Consider the following 16,939-nt stretch of genomic DNA (forward strand, 5'->3'; position numbering starts at 1 on the left):
GGGAGGTTCCGTCCAGAGGCCACGACAGGACCTCACGCCTGGGACCCTCGAGTCCCGCAGGTCCCGAACGGCAGCGGCCGTCGTGGGCTCGCCCGGAGACTGAGGGGTTCCTCCCGAGTGGGGCAGGGGACGGGGAGCAGGACGATGAGAAGTAGGGGGCAAGGGCTTGGAGAGGCTTGGCCATCGGAGCTTCGGGCTCCACAGGCATGTTCTCGCTTCTCCTGGACTCCAGCTGCTGCGTGCCAAGGGCTGCCCTTTCGGTGCCAGTAGGAGGGTCTGCAGGTCTCAGCCTGCCACCCTGAAGGCCCCTCTGGCGCTCGCCTCTCTCCCATCCTAGAAGAGGCAGGAGGTGGGGAAAGGGCGACGGTAGCTAGCGGGAGCCCTGTGGGGGCTGGGGGAGGGGGGAGTCGCTGGAGCGCAGGTGCCGGCAGAGCTGGGGTGGGGTCCCTAGGGCAGAGCCGAGATCTCTGAGGGAAGCCTTTGGAAGCCAGGAGGGCACCAGACAGACACCTATGCCCTCTAGATGCCGGCCCAAGCCCAGGAGGAAGGGCAGCAGGCTCAGGGCAGGGACCTCCCCGCGGGCTCCCAGGGAACCACACTGCTGTGACCCGTGAGCCTCTCTGACCAGGGTCTCTGAGGTGTGGCTAGTACCTTCCAGCTCCGGCGCTGGCCTGGGGCCAGGGCAAGAGGAAGCATGGGTTCCACTGGCTCTAGAGCCTTTACCAACCCGACCTTCCCCTGTTGCCCCCTCAGAACCTTGCTGTGCTGGGGGTGGACCCTCGCCTGGATACTGCTGCTTCCTGGGTAGGCAGGGCCGCCCCTAAGCTGCATGGGCTGGTGGGTGGGTGACCACCTAGCCCGGAGCAGGCTGCTGCAGTGCTCTGAGGACTCTACATTCTCTGCCTGGAACTTCCAGGCGTCCCGGGCTCCTCCATCCTGTACCGGAGTCATCCATCTTCCTGGATGCTCTGTCCTCGGGTCAACTGTGCCCATGCCCAGCCCCCACCTGGACTGAGTAGAAAGCATGGGGGTCTCTACAGGCTTACCTTAGCGCAGTGGTTCTCAACTTTCCTAATGCCGCGACCCTTTAATACAGTTCCTCATGTTGTGGTGACCCCCAATTTCATTGTTACAAATTGAACACAATTAAAGCATAGTGATTAATCACAAAAACAATATGTAATTATATATGTGTTTTCCAATGGTCTTAGGCGACCCCTGTGAAAGGGTCGTTCGACCCCCAGAGGTTGAGAACCGCTGGCTTAGAGGGATCTCTGAGGGTAGAGGTTGGGTCCTACTAGCCTTAAAACCTGGCCTTTGCTCCGCCTTGGTCTGGCTCCCTCCTGCTGCCCCTTCAAAACTAATCTCCAGACTATTAGGTGGCCCCCAGGGGACGGGGCTGCCCAGCTTCCCTGGACCACCCTTAGAGCTCCTATGCCACCTACACTGGGAACCTACTGGCACAGCCCACCCCACGGCGCCAGGGCTTTGCATTCACTGAGGTGTGCACTCGTGCACACGGGCGTTGATTTCACTCAGCTCCCCAACATGCATCCTACTCATGCACCTGCTAGGTCCCAGAGATGAAGCATTGAGCATGCCGCCCTGGAAAAACTCGAAGTCTAGTGAGAAAGAGAGATTGTAATCTGCAAAGCACACAGCTATTGGGCCCCACGCAAGAATAAAGCAAGCGCTCTGCCAATACCCCTTGTGGATCAGGAGTGGGCAAGCCCAGCCCTGCTCCCTCCCACACTGCCCTGGGGGAATCAGTTGGGCCTGGTGACAGCAGTCTGATGGAGGAGGTAGCAGCTGGAGGCTCACTTCACGCCCCGCCCTCTCTTATTTGGGGGCTCAGAGAGGACACTGTGCAGGGCGGTTGGTCTGGAGCTGAGGAGATTGGGGCCAGGCCAACAATGAGACCTGTGCACGCTACTGTCCAGCTCTGGCTCCTCACAGGTGCAGGTGGGTGTCAGGCTGCGGGAGGGGAAAGGCCATGGCAGGTCTATGTGGCTGCTGTGTGGATGCCTCTCTGCTCCAACAGATCTGCACCTCTGTTTCCTCAGCCAGAAGTCACGAAGATGCCCATCCTGGAGAAAGCGCCCCAGAAGATGGCAGCAAAAACTTCTCTCAGCAGTGAGGAGACTGTGAGTAACTTTTGGAGCTCTCTCTGTTATCACTACTCTCCCCACTCACATGCCCTTGGCTTCCAGAATAGTCCTGAATGGGATTTGCCCTCAGCACTTGCCTGACCCCAGCCCGCCCCTCTCCTGGGCAGGAGGCCCAGCTGCATCCCTGCCTGAGTCTGGAGGGCTTGGCGGCTCTAGGAACAGCTTCAAGATGCCACAACCTTTTGCAGTGGGGGTTCAGGATCTGAAGAAGGGGCTACTGGAGGGCTTGGCGGCTCTAGGAACAGCTTCAAGGTGCCACAACCTTTTGCAGCGGGGGTTCAGGATCTGAAGAAGGGGCTGGCACACAAATGAAAACACTGGACAAGAAATATGCATTTAGAAGGCATGGGGGCCCAGGGGGAGACTGTCCCCCTTGGAGAGGCACACTGAAACCTGGCCTTACTCAGTTTTAGATACACATCTTACCCTCAGTAAAGCACGGCAAACGGGTAGCAGATAGACCGTCTCTAAGATCAATAAAGATCAGTAAAGATCAGTAAGGTTCAGTAAACATTTACTTTGAGGCTATTAGGTCAGGAAATTGCTTCGAGTCACCACTATCTCAACAGAACAATGGTGCTTGGCATTAGTCCTGCTGACAACCAAGGTCCATCGGCCTTCCGAGTGCCTTGATGCACTCTCATGATAGTATGGGCAGTGGTGGCTTCCCGCATCAACGGAAATGCCGATAGGCACACTCCCTACCCCACAGTGCAGGGAGAGCCCTTGACCTGGGCCAGATACTTTTATCTCCCAGGACTTTCCCCACCCCAAGTTCCACTTCCAATGGCTCTGAGCCCAGGGGAGTTGCCTTAAGTAAGCCGTGCCACATCCCAGCCCTGGCTATTGTCACTAGTTCAGCCCTGGAGCTGTAGGCACCATCTTCCCCACTGACTTGAGATAAGACACCCTCCCTGGGAAGGCTTCCTCCCTCCCATCCCACTGACCTCCAGAGTGATAGAGCACATCTGATCCCCACAGTGTCACATGTGTGTCCCTCTACCACACTTGTCTTCTTGACATCTCCTTGACAACCACACCCCTCTCCACCTTCCCGCCCACCCCCACCCCCCTTGCTTCATTTGAAACCCTGATCAGAACCTCCTGGCTTCTCCCTGTGAAGTGGCTCACCACATCGTCCTGTTTGCTACTGCCGACACCTCTTTTGCTGCTTCTGCTCCATGGCATGTCCCTCCCGTTGGACTGTGGCTGCCTTGTCTCTCACTGAGCCTGAGTCCAGCCCAGGGCCTGGCCCACATGAACTGCCCAGGAAACTTGCATTGACCTGAGACCCCAGGGTCCAAAGACCCTCATTAGTGCTAGTCCCTGCCTCTGTTCCCACTGTGGGCCAGAAGCCCATGAGCTTCTAGAAGGAGCCGCAAGGGGCTGAGACATCCAAGCAGAGATTTCCTGCCCAGCTCCTTTTTACACATCACCAATTCCCCCTTTACCCAGGCTGTCCCAGGGCACTGACATGGCTCAGGGAAGGGAGGCCTATTTTTAGCATGGGCTAGGGTCAGACATGCTGGCATCTTGGCGAGGCCACCATATAGGCTGGGCTTTCTGTGGGTACTTACCCACTCACCCACCGCACAGATCCACGGCCCCAATAGAAGGAAGAGGGAACCAGAGCAGCTGGGGGCGGGGGAGGCCTGCACCTGTCTCTCTGGAGTGGACTAGAGAACCTGTCCTCACGAGGTCCCCGAGTAGCAACAGCACAGAGCACCCGCAGCCTCCTTCCTCCCCCTAGGCCAGTGAGCTCTAGGCACAGGGCCAGGCAGGTGGAGGATCCCCATTCATTCCTCAGCGCATGCTCAGTCCCATCTGCCCGGGCAGCCGTGGGGACTCCGGCCTGTGCAGCAGGAAGAGCAGAGTGGAGGAAAGCTTTCAACAGGCCCCTTCACTCCACCGCCTGCCTGGGGCAGAAGGTCACCGCTCCCCCACCCTAGAGAGGAGAAACCCCTGAAAGAAGGCAGCCAACTTTGTAAAATTTAAGTGATAATATGAAAATTCCTGGTTTCCAGTTGTGACCAGCTAAGTGAGGAAGGAAGAGGGCAGAAAAGAGAGCAAGGCAGCCAGAAGAGAACAGCTGAGGAAGGAGTAGAATGAATATGGGATGAAGACTGCCTTCAGGTCTCAGCTCTGCCACCAAATTGCTGGATGACCTGGGACTATCCACTCCCTGGGCCCGAGTTTCCTCCTCTGACTGCGAGGCTAAGCCATGACATGTGAGGTCCCTGGTGAGCACAGCTGGTAAACTGGGAAGCATGGGGCCCATACTCCCTCCACACTTTGGGGGCCCCCAGAGATTATGACATTCCTCTTGGGAATTCCTCTGGAAGGACAAGGACAGTAACATTGCAACATTTAATGATGTGCCTATTTAATGAAATGCTTCTCTCATTTCATTCTCTGCGGGCCACTCTCAGGTAGGAATTGTCATTTATGTCCTATGGATGAGGAAGCTGAGACTGAGAAAGATTAGGAGAGGAAGGACTTCCACCTCACCCCACTCCCGTACCCACAGGGAGCAGAACCCCCTCTCTGGGTTTCATAACTGCAAGGGATTTAACAAGGAGCCCAGGGCATGAGTCACCTTCCCAGGACACATCTTGCAGAATTCTGGTCATTAGGACAAGCAATGAACGATGTCTCCCACCCTCTTCCACCTGTCCACAGCTCTCCATTAGAGTCAATTGGATTCTAGAGCCCCAGCTGGGAACAGTTCCTAAATTAAGAATGACCAGCAATCACTATCAATTACAGGGCTATTTCATTAGACCCATTCACTAGAGTTGATGGGTCTTTCACATCAATGATCTCTTATCCTATAAGAGACAGAGGTTATTAACACCATCTGACAGGGAAGGAAACTGAGGCACCGAGATAGGGGTCACTTGCTTAAGATCAAACAGCTAGTCAGCAGCGGGGTCAGGGATGAATCCAGGTCTGTCTGGGATCACATCAAGGTCTTTTCCTCTGCACTTTATTCCTTTGGGGTCAGGGCTGGGGTATGGGAGAGAGCAAACAGGAACCTCCCAAGGTCACAATTCTGCTGAGCTGAGCCCTGGAAACAGACGAGTCTCAGGATAGGGAGCAAGGATGGTAGCAGATGGAGACAGACACTAGGCATCAACTTGGACAGGCCTGGGCCACACATGACAGGCACAGCAAGTACCTGTGACCCTTTTCCAGGAGCTGCCCAAACTCCCAGTGCCCCCCCTGCAGCAGACCCTGGCCACTTACCTGCGGTGCATGCAGCACCTGGTGCCCAGGGAGCAGTTCCGGAGGAGTCAGGCCATTGTGCAGCAGTTTGGGGCCCCTGGTGGCCTGGGTGAGACCCTGCAGCAGAAGCTCCTGGAACGGCAGGAGAAGACTGCCAACTGGGTAAGCGTGGCTGGGAGAGGGCTGACTGGGGGGAGGGGGAGCCGGCAAGGGACCCATGGGGCAGGAGGCAGACTTGGAGACAGAGGGATTTGGGTGAGAGACAGGTAGGTGACAAAGACAGGGCAGATGGGGCACAAGGATGGGGGAGAGACGAGGAGAGCAAGGGGCAAGAGTGAGGAACAGACAAAATGTGGAATGTGAAGTAGGTATGACTGGGAGATGGGGGAAAGGGATGGGGGGCAGATGGGGACAAGTTTGAGCAACAATGGGTGACAGGGAAGGGGCAGCAGAAGATATTGATGAGGTCAGGGAAGCTGAGAGGGTGAAAGGCAAGAATGGGCCCTCATAAGGAGGGCAGGGGACATGGACGAAGCACCAGACACCAGGACGGGAACCTGGGATGGGAGAGGAGAGAGTACAGGGCAAGGCTGAAGGGCAGGCTCGTGGGCTGCGAAACATGGCCCTAGCACATAACAGTGCAGCGTCTGTTTGTGGAATGAATGAATGAATGAATGAATGAAATGCATGATCCAGTGAAGTGTCCCGACTGGCCCGCAGGGCTGCCAGGATGGGATCAGTGCGCTCCACAGGCAAGGTGCCCTTTCTGGGAGGGGGTGTATGTGGCCCTTGTGGGTAATGGCTCCCCTTCCCTGCTCCCCCTGCAGGTGTCTGAGTACTGGCTGAATGACATGTATCTCAATAACCGCCTAGCCCTGCCTGTCAACTCCAGCCCAGCGGTGATCTTTTCCCGGCAGCACTTCCAAGACACCAATGACCAGCTCAGGTGAGGCCACCGGCTCCCGGCTCACAGCTGGGGAGCGGCCGGAGGAAGGGTCCTGGCCCGGGCACCAGGAAGGAAAGGCTGAAGCTCGTGTCCTGGTGGAGCTTTCTGAGGCCACGTGGCGCTGAGACAGGGGCCGTCCAGGCCATGAGGTCAGCAAGGAGGTTAGGTGAGGCTGCACCTGAGGAACAAACACAAGGCCTGCCTCTGATGCATTTGTAGGGGGCTGGGGGGGGGGACTAATGATGTTAGGTGAGGCTGCACCTGAGGAACAAACACAAGGTCTGCCTCCGATGCATTTGTAGGGGGCGGGGGGGGGGGGACTAATGGAGGGCATGGGCGCCCAGGTGTCCTCATAGCAGTCTTGACCTGGCTGAGGCCTGGGAGAAGGTGGGTCCCCTCTGATCCTGCCAGTACTTGAGGCCGGGACTTGTCTGTGGGACACACTGCCCCGGGTGATCTGAGAGGCCCCTGCAGCCCCCAGCTCCGAACAGAGGCTCCGAGGGGTTGGCAAAGGTTTCTTCCTGCCAGCCGCCTTCGCCAGAGCCTGTGCCATCTGTTGCAATCTCACAGCTCACTGAGCCACTGCAATGGCCTCTGGGCCCGCTGATGACGGTGGAGGGACCATTCACGCAAGGGTGGGGCAGGAACGAAGGATCTCCCTGAAGAAGTCACTGAGCTCCAAATCCCGTCTCTGGTTTTAAGACCTGAATGGGACACAGTGTGGGACAGTTCAGGGGGAGGACAAGAACAGAAGGCAGGGCCCGTCGCCTAGAGGCGGGGCTCAGCTATGGTTGGGAGACCCCCCAGCCGGTCCTTCCTCACCAAGACCAGTCCAAAGGTCTGGGAGCACTTTCCCCCTCCCCTGCAGCCAGGGCCTCCCCTTGGCCAAAGGAAGCGAGTGGATGGATGAACAACTTCTGGGAACAGTTCTCAAAATTGCACCAGAGTGGGCATTTTCCTCCGGATGCAGTAAGCCGGGCTCAACATCCAGGAACAGTAACGGTGACACCACTCCGTGGCATGGTTCTCTGGTGTGTTTTCCTTCAGCACCCACTTTCCTTTTCATTAGCACTTAGGGGACCAAATTACTGACTTTTCCCAGGAGACTGAATTGCCCAAAACCCAGGGTGCTGGCCCAGTCCAGCCCAGCAGGAGCCTTTCCTGGGAAGAACCGCTGCTCTTCCAGCCCTTTCCTGCGGCTCTGTGGCCTCTCCTGGCTTCCTCTCCTCCTCCTTTGCCTCCTCATTCATATTCTAGTTCCCTCTCCTCCCCGAAGTTCTTTCCAGGGCACCATTTTTAATCCAAAGCTTGCCAAGTACTGACAGCATAGAGGTGGGTAGGGGGCAGCAGGTAGCTCATCTTATTAGGGCACCACTCAGACCTGACATCTGATGGGTGGTCATTGAGTTTGGGAGAGATAGAGGGAGGGGGAAAGGAAGGGATGGAGGTGGGGAGAGAGAAAGAAAGAAAGAAAGAAAGAAAGAAAGAAAGAAAGAAAGAAAGAAAGAAAGAAAGAAAGAAAGAAAGGAAAAGAAAAGAAAAGAAAAGAAAAGAAAAGAAAAGAAAAGAGAAAAGAAGAGAAAAGAAAAGAGAAGGAAGGAAGGAAGGAAGGAAGGAAGGAAGGAAGGAAGGAAGGAAGGAAGGAAGGAAGGAAGGAAGGAAGGAAGGAAGGAAGGAAGGAAGGAAGGAAGGAAGGAAGGAAGGAAGGAAGGAAGGAAGGAAGGAAGGAAGGAAGGAAGGAAGGAAGGAAGGAAGGAAGGAAGGAAGGAAGGAAGGAAGGAAGGAAGGAAGGAAGGAAGGAAGGAAGGAAGGAAGGAAGGAAGGAAGGAAGGAAGGAAGGAAGGAAGGAAGGAAGGAAGGAAGGAAGGAAGGAAGGAAGGAAGGAAGGAAGGAAGGAAGGAAGGAAGGAAGGAAGGAAGGAAGGAAGGAAGGAAGGAAGGAAGGAAGGAAGGAAGGAAGGAAGGAAGGAAGGAAGGAAGGAAGGAAGGAAGGAAGGAAGGAAGGAAGGAAGGAAGGAAGGAAGGAAGGAAGGAAGGAAGGAAGGAAGGAAGGAAGGAAGGAAGGAAGGAAGGAAGGAAGGAAGGAAGGAAGGAAGGAAGGAAGGAAGGAAGGAAGGAAGGAAGGAAGGAAGGAAGGAAGGAAGGAAGGAAGGAAGGAAGGAAGGAAGGAAGGAAGGAAGGAAGGAAGGAAGGAAGGAAGGAAGGAAGGAAGGAAGGAAGGAAGGAAGGAAGGAAGGAAGGAAGGAAGGAAGGAAGGAAGGAAGGAAGGAAGGAAGGAAGGAAGGAAGGAAGGAAGGAAGGAAGGAAGGAAGGAAGGAAGGAAGGAAGGAAGGAAGGAAGGAAGGAAGGAAGGAAGGAAGGAAGGAAGGAAGGAAGGAAGGAAGGAAGGAAGGAAGGAAGGAAGGAAGGAAGGAAGGAAGGAAGGAAGGAAGGAAGGAAGGAAGGAAGGAAGGAAGGAAGGAAGGAAGGAAGGAAGGAAGGAAGGAAGGAAGGAAGGAAAGAGGGGGAGGTTGGAGACAGAGAGGGAGCCTGGGCCCCGGAGAGGAGAGGATAAGGCCTCATCTCTCTCTGCAGGTTTGCCGCCAACCTCATCTCGGGAGTGCTCAGCTACAAGACCATGCTGGACAGGTAGGACTGGGCCCAGCCTGCGAAAGGCAGAGCCTTTGGTTCCCCTCTCTCCCGGCCACAATAGACAAGGAGCTCTGGAGGGCAGTGACCCTGACATTGTTCAGCTCTGTGTTCCTGGCTCCTGTCAGAGGAGGTGGGACCACACCCACCCCAGCATCAGGATGACCTTTACCCCAGCTGGCCCAACCACCAATAGTTCCTTTTCCTGGTGTAAGCACTATCCTACCTGGATCCCTTTAAAATGCCCCTTCCTCCATGCCTTATGTGTACACGCGAGCATGTGCACCAGGAATCTAGGGCACACACGAGAAGTGGAGAAGAGAGAGTTGTAGGAGCAAGGCAGGTGAGTCAGCCTTGCCACCTGCTACTCGAGGGGCAGGTTCTCCTCAGTCCAAGCCTGTTTACTTGGCTTCAACCCCACTTTCCTTTCGGCCTCAATCTCTGGTGTGTGTAAATATTATGAAATGTTTGTAAAACACTACAAAAATTAATTAGTAAAAAGTGGTACAAAGTATGAGATCACTTTTTGTTAATTCGTGTCTTAATTTTATTTTTTAATTACAGTTTACATTCAATATTATTTTGTATTAGTTTCAAGTGTAAAGATGAGTGTTTAGACAATCATATACTTTACAAAGTGTTCCTCCTGATATTTCCAGTAGCCAACTGGTACCATATATAGTTATTACAATATTACATCCCCATGACTATTTTGAACTACCAATCTGTACTTCTCTATCCCTTCACCCTTTTCACCTATTTCCCCAACGCTCCCCTCTCATTTGACAACTATCAGTCTACTGTCTGCATCTATGAGTATGTTTCTGTTTTGTTTATTCATTTCTGTTGTTCTTTAGATTCCACATATAACTGAAATAATATACTTATTATTTAATATACTTAATAAAATTTGTTTTTCTCTGATTGACTTATTTCACTTAGCATAATACTCTCTAGGTCCAACCATGCTGTAGCAAATGGTAAGATTACATTCTTCTTTATGGTAGAGTAAAATTCCATTGTATATATGTACCAACACTTTTACATCCATTTGTCTATTGATGGGCACTTGGGTTGCTTCCATATCTTGGCAATTATACATATGCTATAATGAACATGGGGGTGCATATATTCATTTGAATTAGTGTTTTGTGTTTCTTCAGATATATTCCCAGAAGTAGAATGATGAGGTCGTAAGGCAGTTACGTTTTTAATTTTTCAAGGAACTTCTGTATTGTTTTTTTTTTTTATAATGGCTGTACCAATTTTAAATCCAACAACAGTGAAAAAAGTTTCCCTTTTCTCCACATTCTCATCAACACTTTTTTTTGTTGATTTAGTGATGATAACCATTCTGACAGGTGTGAAGTGATATCTCACTGTGGTTTTAATGTGCATTTCTCTGATGATTAGTGATGTTAAGCATCTTTTCATATGTCTATAGGCCCTCTGTATGTCCTCTTTAGTGTCTATTTAGGTCCTTCACCCATTTTTAAAATGGATTGTTTGTTTTTTTGGTGTTGAGTTGTATATGCTTTTTATACATATTGGATATTAACCCCTTATCAGATGTATTGTTGGCGAATATGTTCTCCATTCAGTGGGTTGTCTGTTCATTTTGTTGATGGCTTCCTTTGCTGGGCAAAAACTTTTTAGTTTGAGATAGTCCCATTTGTTTATTTTTTATTTTGTTTCCCTTGCCCAAGGAGATATATGTGAAAAAAATATTGCTACAAGAAATACCCAAGATTTTACTGCCTATCTTTTCTTCTAGGATTTTAATGGTTTCGAGTCTTACACTTAAGTCTAATCCATTTTGAGTTTATTCCTGTATATGGTGTAAGAAAGTGGTCTAGTTTCATTTTTTTTGCTTATATCTTGTTCATTTTTTTCAATATTATTTATTGAATAGACTGTCTTTAACCCATTATATATTCTTGCCTCCTTTGTCATGTATTAATTGACCATATGGGCATTGGTTTATTTTTGAGATCTTTATTCTGTTCCATTGATCTAGATGTCTGTTTTTATGCCAATACCATGCTGTTTTGATTACTATGGCATTGTAGTATAGTTTGATATCAGGTAGCATGATTCCTCCAACTTTGTTCTTCTTTCTCAAGATTGCTATGGCTATGTGGGGTCTTTTGTGATTCCATATAAATTTTAGGATTATTTGTTCTAGTTCTGTGAAATACACCATTGCTATTTTAATAGGAATTGTGTTGAATCTATAGATTGCTTTGGGTAGTACGGACATTTTTACAATGTTATTATTTTTTAAATCCATGAGCATGGTATATGTTTGGTTTAATTTTTATTTTCTCTTTAGTGTTTTATAATTTTCCAAGTATAAATTTACCTCCTTGGTTAAATTTATTCCTACATATTTTATTTTATTTTATTTGATATGATTGTAAGTGGGATTGCTTTCTTAGTTTCCTTTTCTGATAGTTCATTTCTGATATATAAAAATGCAACCAACTTTTGAATATTTATTTTGTATCCTGCTTCTTTACTGAATGCATACAATAGTTTTAGTAGTTTTTGGTGGAGTCTTTAGGGTTTTCTATGTACAGTATTATATCATCTGCAAATAATGACAGTTTTACTTCTCTTCCCAATTCAGATGCCTTTTATCTTTATTTTTCTTGTCTGATTTGGCAAGCCCCCAAATTCAGGGGTCCTGGTAGAACACAAGCACACTGGGAAGCCAGGCAGCAAGGCAAACATCTTCCCTCCTTCAGGAGGGTGCGAAGCACATGGTCCGGCAGCACACGCACACTGAGAAGGCGGTCTGCTCAGCTTTTTAATCCTGATGCACCTGACCGGTCCCTCACTCTTGATTGGAGCTCAGGTGCACAGTCATTCACGATTGGCTAATTCAAAGAAAGGGGTGGGCCTTTGCTGTTTCAAGATGGCGACTCCCAGGGTGCTGCAAGTCATGCAGCTGACATGGCGGCTGCCAAGTCCCATGAGCCAAAATGGCGGCTGTCTAAACTGTTCTTTGACAGAAAAGATTACTTGTTTATTCTCACACCTCTATTCCCACTATACTGAGAGTTTTTATCATAAATGGGTGCTGGACTTCATTAAATGTTTTTTTCTGCATCTATTGACATGGTTATATGGTTTATTTTTCATTTTGTTTATGTGGTATATCACATTTATTGATTTGCATATATTGTACCAATCTTGCATCCCTAGAATAAATCCTACTTAATCATGGTATATAAATTTTTAATGTATTGCTGGATCTGGTTTGCTAATATTTTGTTGAGGACTTCAGTATCTATGTTCATTAAGGATATTGGCCTATAATTTTCTTTTTCTTTTTAATCCTCACCTGAGGATATTTTTCCATTGATTTTTAGAGAGAGTGGAAGAGAGAGGGAAAGACAGAGGGAAATATCGATGTGAGAGAAACATATGGATTGGTTGCCTCCTGTACAAGCCCCAAGGAGCCTGCAAACGAGGTATGTGCCCTTGACCGGAATCAAACCCAGGACCCTTCGGTCTGTAAGCCAACACTCTGTCCACTGAGCCAAACCGGCTAGGGCTGGCCTTTAATTTTATTTATTTGTAATATCCTTACCTGGTTTTGGAATTAGGAGAATGCTGGCCTTGTAAAATGAGTTTGGAAGTCTTCCTTACTCTGGATTTCTTTGGGATCGTTTGAGAAGGTTAGGTGTTGTTTCTTCTTTGAGTGTTTGGTACAATTCACCCGTGAAGCCATCCATCTGGCCCAGGACTCAGGTTTGTTGGAAGTGTGTGATTCCTGCTTCAATTTCATTAGTTGTAATTGGTCTATTCAGATTTTCTGATTCTTCCTGATTCAGTTTAGGAAAATTGTATGTTTATGGGAATTTATCCATTTCTTCCACTTTGTCCAATTGGTTGACATATACTAGTAGTTGTTCATAATATTTTCTTATAATCCTTTGTATTTCTGTGGTGTCAGTTGTTACTTCTTGGTTTTCATTTCTGATTTTATTTATTTGGGCCCTCTATCTTTTTTCCTTGAAGAGTCTGATTAACGGTTTGTCAATCTTGTTTATTTTTTCAAAGAACCAGCTCTCAGTTTCATTGAGAATCTTAAAGATTCCACCAAAACATTACTATTAACTGATAAATAAATTCAGTTAAATAACAGAAAACAAAATAAATATTCAGAAATCGGTTGCATTGTTTTGTATTTTTTAGGCTGTATTTCATATATTTCCACTGTGATCTTTATTATTTTATTTCTTCTACTGTCTTTGGGCTTTTTTCCTAGTTCTTTTAGGTGTAAAATTTGGTTGTTTATTTTATATTTTTTCCTGTTGTTTTGAGATAGTCCTGTAATGCTATGGTTTTTCCTCTGATGTAGGTTTGCTTTTGCTGTGTCCCTTAGATTTTGTGTTGTTGTGTTCCCATTTTCATTTGTTTTAAGGTAGTTTTTTATTTCTTCCTTGATCTCATTGTTAACTCATTCATTGTTTAATAACATGTTATTTAACCTCCATGTGTTGTGTGTTTTTCACTTTTTTTAAAATTGATTTCTCATTTCAAAACATTGTGGTCCGAGAAGAAGTCTGACATGATCAATCTTCTTAAATGTATTGACTTGTTTTGTGTTCTAACATGTGATGAGACCACTTTTATTATTAGATTCAAAGACATACGATTCCTGCTACAAATGTTTCTGTAAGCGCCCCCTGTTGTGGGTTGGTCTTTACAGTTCAGTTTAATACTCACACTTGGAGCAGCGGGGTGGTGGGACACCCACCCAGTCACCTTGATTGGCCCCAGCTCTTCTCATGGCTGCCTCTTACCCTCATGGCTCAGCTCACATGTCCCGTCATCAGCAAGCCTGTCCCTGGCCACGCCTCCTTGTCACCCTGGCTCACTACCTGAATCCCTCCCATTTACCAGTTCGCTGCTTGTTATCTGTGCCCCACTCCCATGTTCCAGGACCTGCGCCCCTTAGAACAGGAAACTCATCTCTTGTTTGCTGCCATATCCTCCCAAATCCCAGAATGGTGCCTAGCACGGAGGAGTGCACGATAACATTTGTTGTCTGAAAGGTTAGAGGGAAGGAAGGGGAGAGAAACATGGGGAAAGAAAGAGAAGGAGGGAGAGGAAGAGGGAAAGGAAGGGAGGAAGGACACAAGACAGGCTGAGGCCACAGGGAAAGAGAATATTCTGCCTTGAACTCAGAGGAGGCTTCTAGAAGAGGTGATGGAGTAGAAGGGGTTTTCTAAACAAATTAGCTGAGCACAAGGTGGGGGTGAAGGCATGCTAAGCAAAGATCAGCATAAGCAAAGGCAAAGGGACTAAAACAGTAAGATCTGCACTGAAGTGCATGAGTCAGGGATGAGGGAGACTAATGAAGGTGCGGGACATCCCCGAGGATCTTCTTGGCCATGGAAATGGGCATTCCACTACTTTAAAAAGTGGAGATTTAAGCTCCTTGACTGCCATCACAGTGCCGTTCTCGTTTCTGTGCCCCGCTTTGCCTAATCAAGTTGCAGTAGAACCAATTCTGACTTCCTGCCTCGCTGAATGAAGGTGCGGGAAATCCCTGAGGATCTTCTTGGCCGTGGAAATGGGCATTCCACTACTTTAAAAAGTGAAGATTTAAGCTCTTTGACTGCCATCACAGTGCCGTTCTCGTTTCTGTGCCCCGCTTTGCCTAATCAAGTTGCAGTAGAACCAATTCTGACTTCCTGCCTCACTCCCCACTCTCCCCCTCCAGTCACTCCATCCCCACTGACTGTGCCAAGGGCCAGCTGTCAGGGCAGCAGCTCTGTATGAAGCAATACGATGGCCTCTTCTCTTCCTACCGCCTCCCTGGCCACATCCAGGACACGCTGGTGGCCCAGAAGAGCAGCATCATGCCTGAGCCGGAGCACATCATTGTGGCCTGCTGCAACCAGGTAAGCGGCCCCCGCTGCGGCAGCCTCTTGGGCTCGGGGAGGACACATGTGTGCTCAGGCATTCCTGCTTTTCCAAGGGTGCTCACCACCTCCCAGAGCCACACAGTGAGCTGGGGCAGAGTGGCCCCAAAGTGGGACCTCTGGACTCCCTGTCAGTTCCATTTCTCTCCACTGGTTGGATTTTCAGAATGAGGAGAGTCATCGATTAAGAACACCTTCAGTGGGCTGCCATTCCAGCCTGACCCTCCAGGTCAGGTCAAAGAGCTGCCTGGATAATGGACTCAGGGTCATTAATAAGACCCTGCAAGGCCTCAGAACTCCACATGCAGTGACCGAGGCCATGACCTTCCCAGAAACTATACACAGACAGACAGCTTTGCAGATGTTGGGACCTCCTTGCCTTTTTATCTGCACTCACTAGTGTGTTTGAGATCTATCCCTATAGCTGTATATGCAACTAGTCTGTTCTTTTTCACTGCTGGGTAGGCATACACTGGACAAGTACATACATCTTACTTAGCCGTCTCCTACTGGAGACCTTTAGGTTCTCTCTGCCATTTTGCTGCTGCAAACTGCTCATATGTACATTCCCGTATACATGTTTCGGGGCACAAGGGTATATGTTTCTCTAAGCCTTAGGCTAAAATGTGTATTTGTAAGAGCAATTGCTGAGTCATAGGGTATGCACATTTTCGTTTTAATAGACACTGTCCCCCAACAGTGGTCGTGCCAATTATACTCAGTTCCCCGTAAATGTAGTGCTTTTATAAGAACTAAGAACCACAAAAGCAAGTGTTCATTTAGCTAAGTTTAATGTGAACTTCTTTGGATTGGAGCAGCTTGGAGTCCCGCACAGTTAACAAAGTTGAGGTGGTCCCCAAATTGTGACTACTCGGAGCCATGACTACATGGGAACCTTGGGCCTGAACATCTCCATCCATTCTCAGATCTGAAGGTTCAGTGAAGGCCTGGCACCTGGCCCGGCTGCCGTGAGTGATGTGTTTGACCTGTTTCCCCACAGTTCTTTGTCTTGGATGTTGTCATTAATTTCCGCCGTCTCAGTGAGGGGGATCTGTTCACTCAGTTGAGAAAGATAGTCAAAATGGCTTCCAACGAGGACGAACGCTTGCCTCCAATCGGCCTGCTGACATCAGACGGGAGGAGCCAGTGGGCTGAGGCCAGGACAGTCCTCGTGAAAGGTCAGCCGCAGTGCCCAGCGCATCTCCACGCCCATCTCATCCTCACGTCCATCGGCTTTCCCTCCACCAGGGTCGGGAACCATGCCTCATCCCCATCTGCCATCGCACTGGAGCTGAGGCCTCCCTCCAACTCAGGACCCGGTGGCAAGTCTTGCTGTCAGCTGAGGTTCCTTGACGCTGAAGGCACCTTTGGTACCTTTTATTTCATCTGACCATGCTCCAGCTCTCTGGGTGACACTGGCTGGAATCCTGGGATTTCTGGGAACACTGGGGGAGGGGGAGGGAGGGAAGATTTTGAGCTGGAGAAAGGCTGGCAGCAATGAAGCAGTTGTGCTTTACTTGTTGGCAGGGGTGGTTCTCATTTGAGAGGTCTGAGTTGCTGGGAGAGCCGTCAGATGAGGATTTGGGATGGAGCCCACCTCTGGGAGGGTAGTTGGCTGCCTTCTTTATATGAATTTTTGGTCCTAAACTTTTCATAGTTAAGCTGAGAGTTTCTAAGCACCCCTATAAGAAATCCAGTTATAGTCTTAACATTTTAAAATCATCCTTCTGGAAACTACTTTTCAAATCCAAAGCCAGCTCTATTCCCAGGAACTGGGAGAGCCTTCCTTTCTTGCCCATGTTAGAGACTCCTGGATGAGAGGTGAGACTTCCAAAAGCCTCCATCTATCCCTCAGGTTTTCATCTGGCCCGGTGTCTATCTAGACTCCCCAAGTGTCTGCAAGCTGAGGACTTGTGCTGGGCCTGGGGAGTGTAAGAGATAGAGAGGATGAAGTGCCCTCCAGCCTACTAGATAAGAACAGGGGAAGAGAGGGCATGGGGGAGCAGGTTCAAATACACAGTAATGCGATATTTA

General features: G+C 49.3%; 1 protein-coding gene across 1 annotated transcript; it reads left to right on the plus strand.

Moving 5' to 3' along the window:
* Window positions 1-2,075: 2,075 nt before the first annotated feature.
* On the plus strand, window positions 2,076-16,295 carry CHAT (choline O-acetyltransferase). The gene is made up of 6 exons (XM_005853206.1): window positions 2,076-2,144; window positions 5,364-5,555; window positions 6,221-6,339; window positions 8,913-8,966; window positions 14,704-14,884; window positions 15,906-16,295. The coding sequence occupies exons 1-6, from the start codon at window positions 2,079-2,081 to the stop codon at window positions 16,293-16,295; spliced, it is 1,002 nt and encodes a 333-aa protein (XP_005853268.1). The 5' UTR covers window positions 2,076-2,078.
* The last annotated feature ends 644 nt before the right edge of the window (window positions 16,296-16,939 follow it).

Source organism: Myotis brandtii, unplaced genomic scaffold (genome assembly GCF_000412655.1).
Source record: "Myotis brandtii unplaced genomic scaffold, ASM41265v1 scaffold1003, whole genome shotgun sequence".
NCBI classification, from domain to species: domain Eukaryota; kingdom Metazoa; phylum Chordata; class Mammalia; order Chiroptera; family Vespertilionidae; genus Myotis; species Myotis brandtii.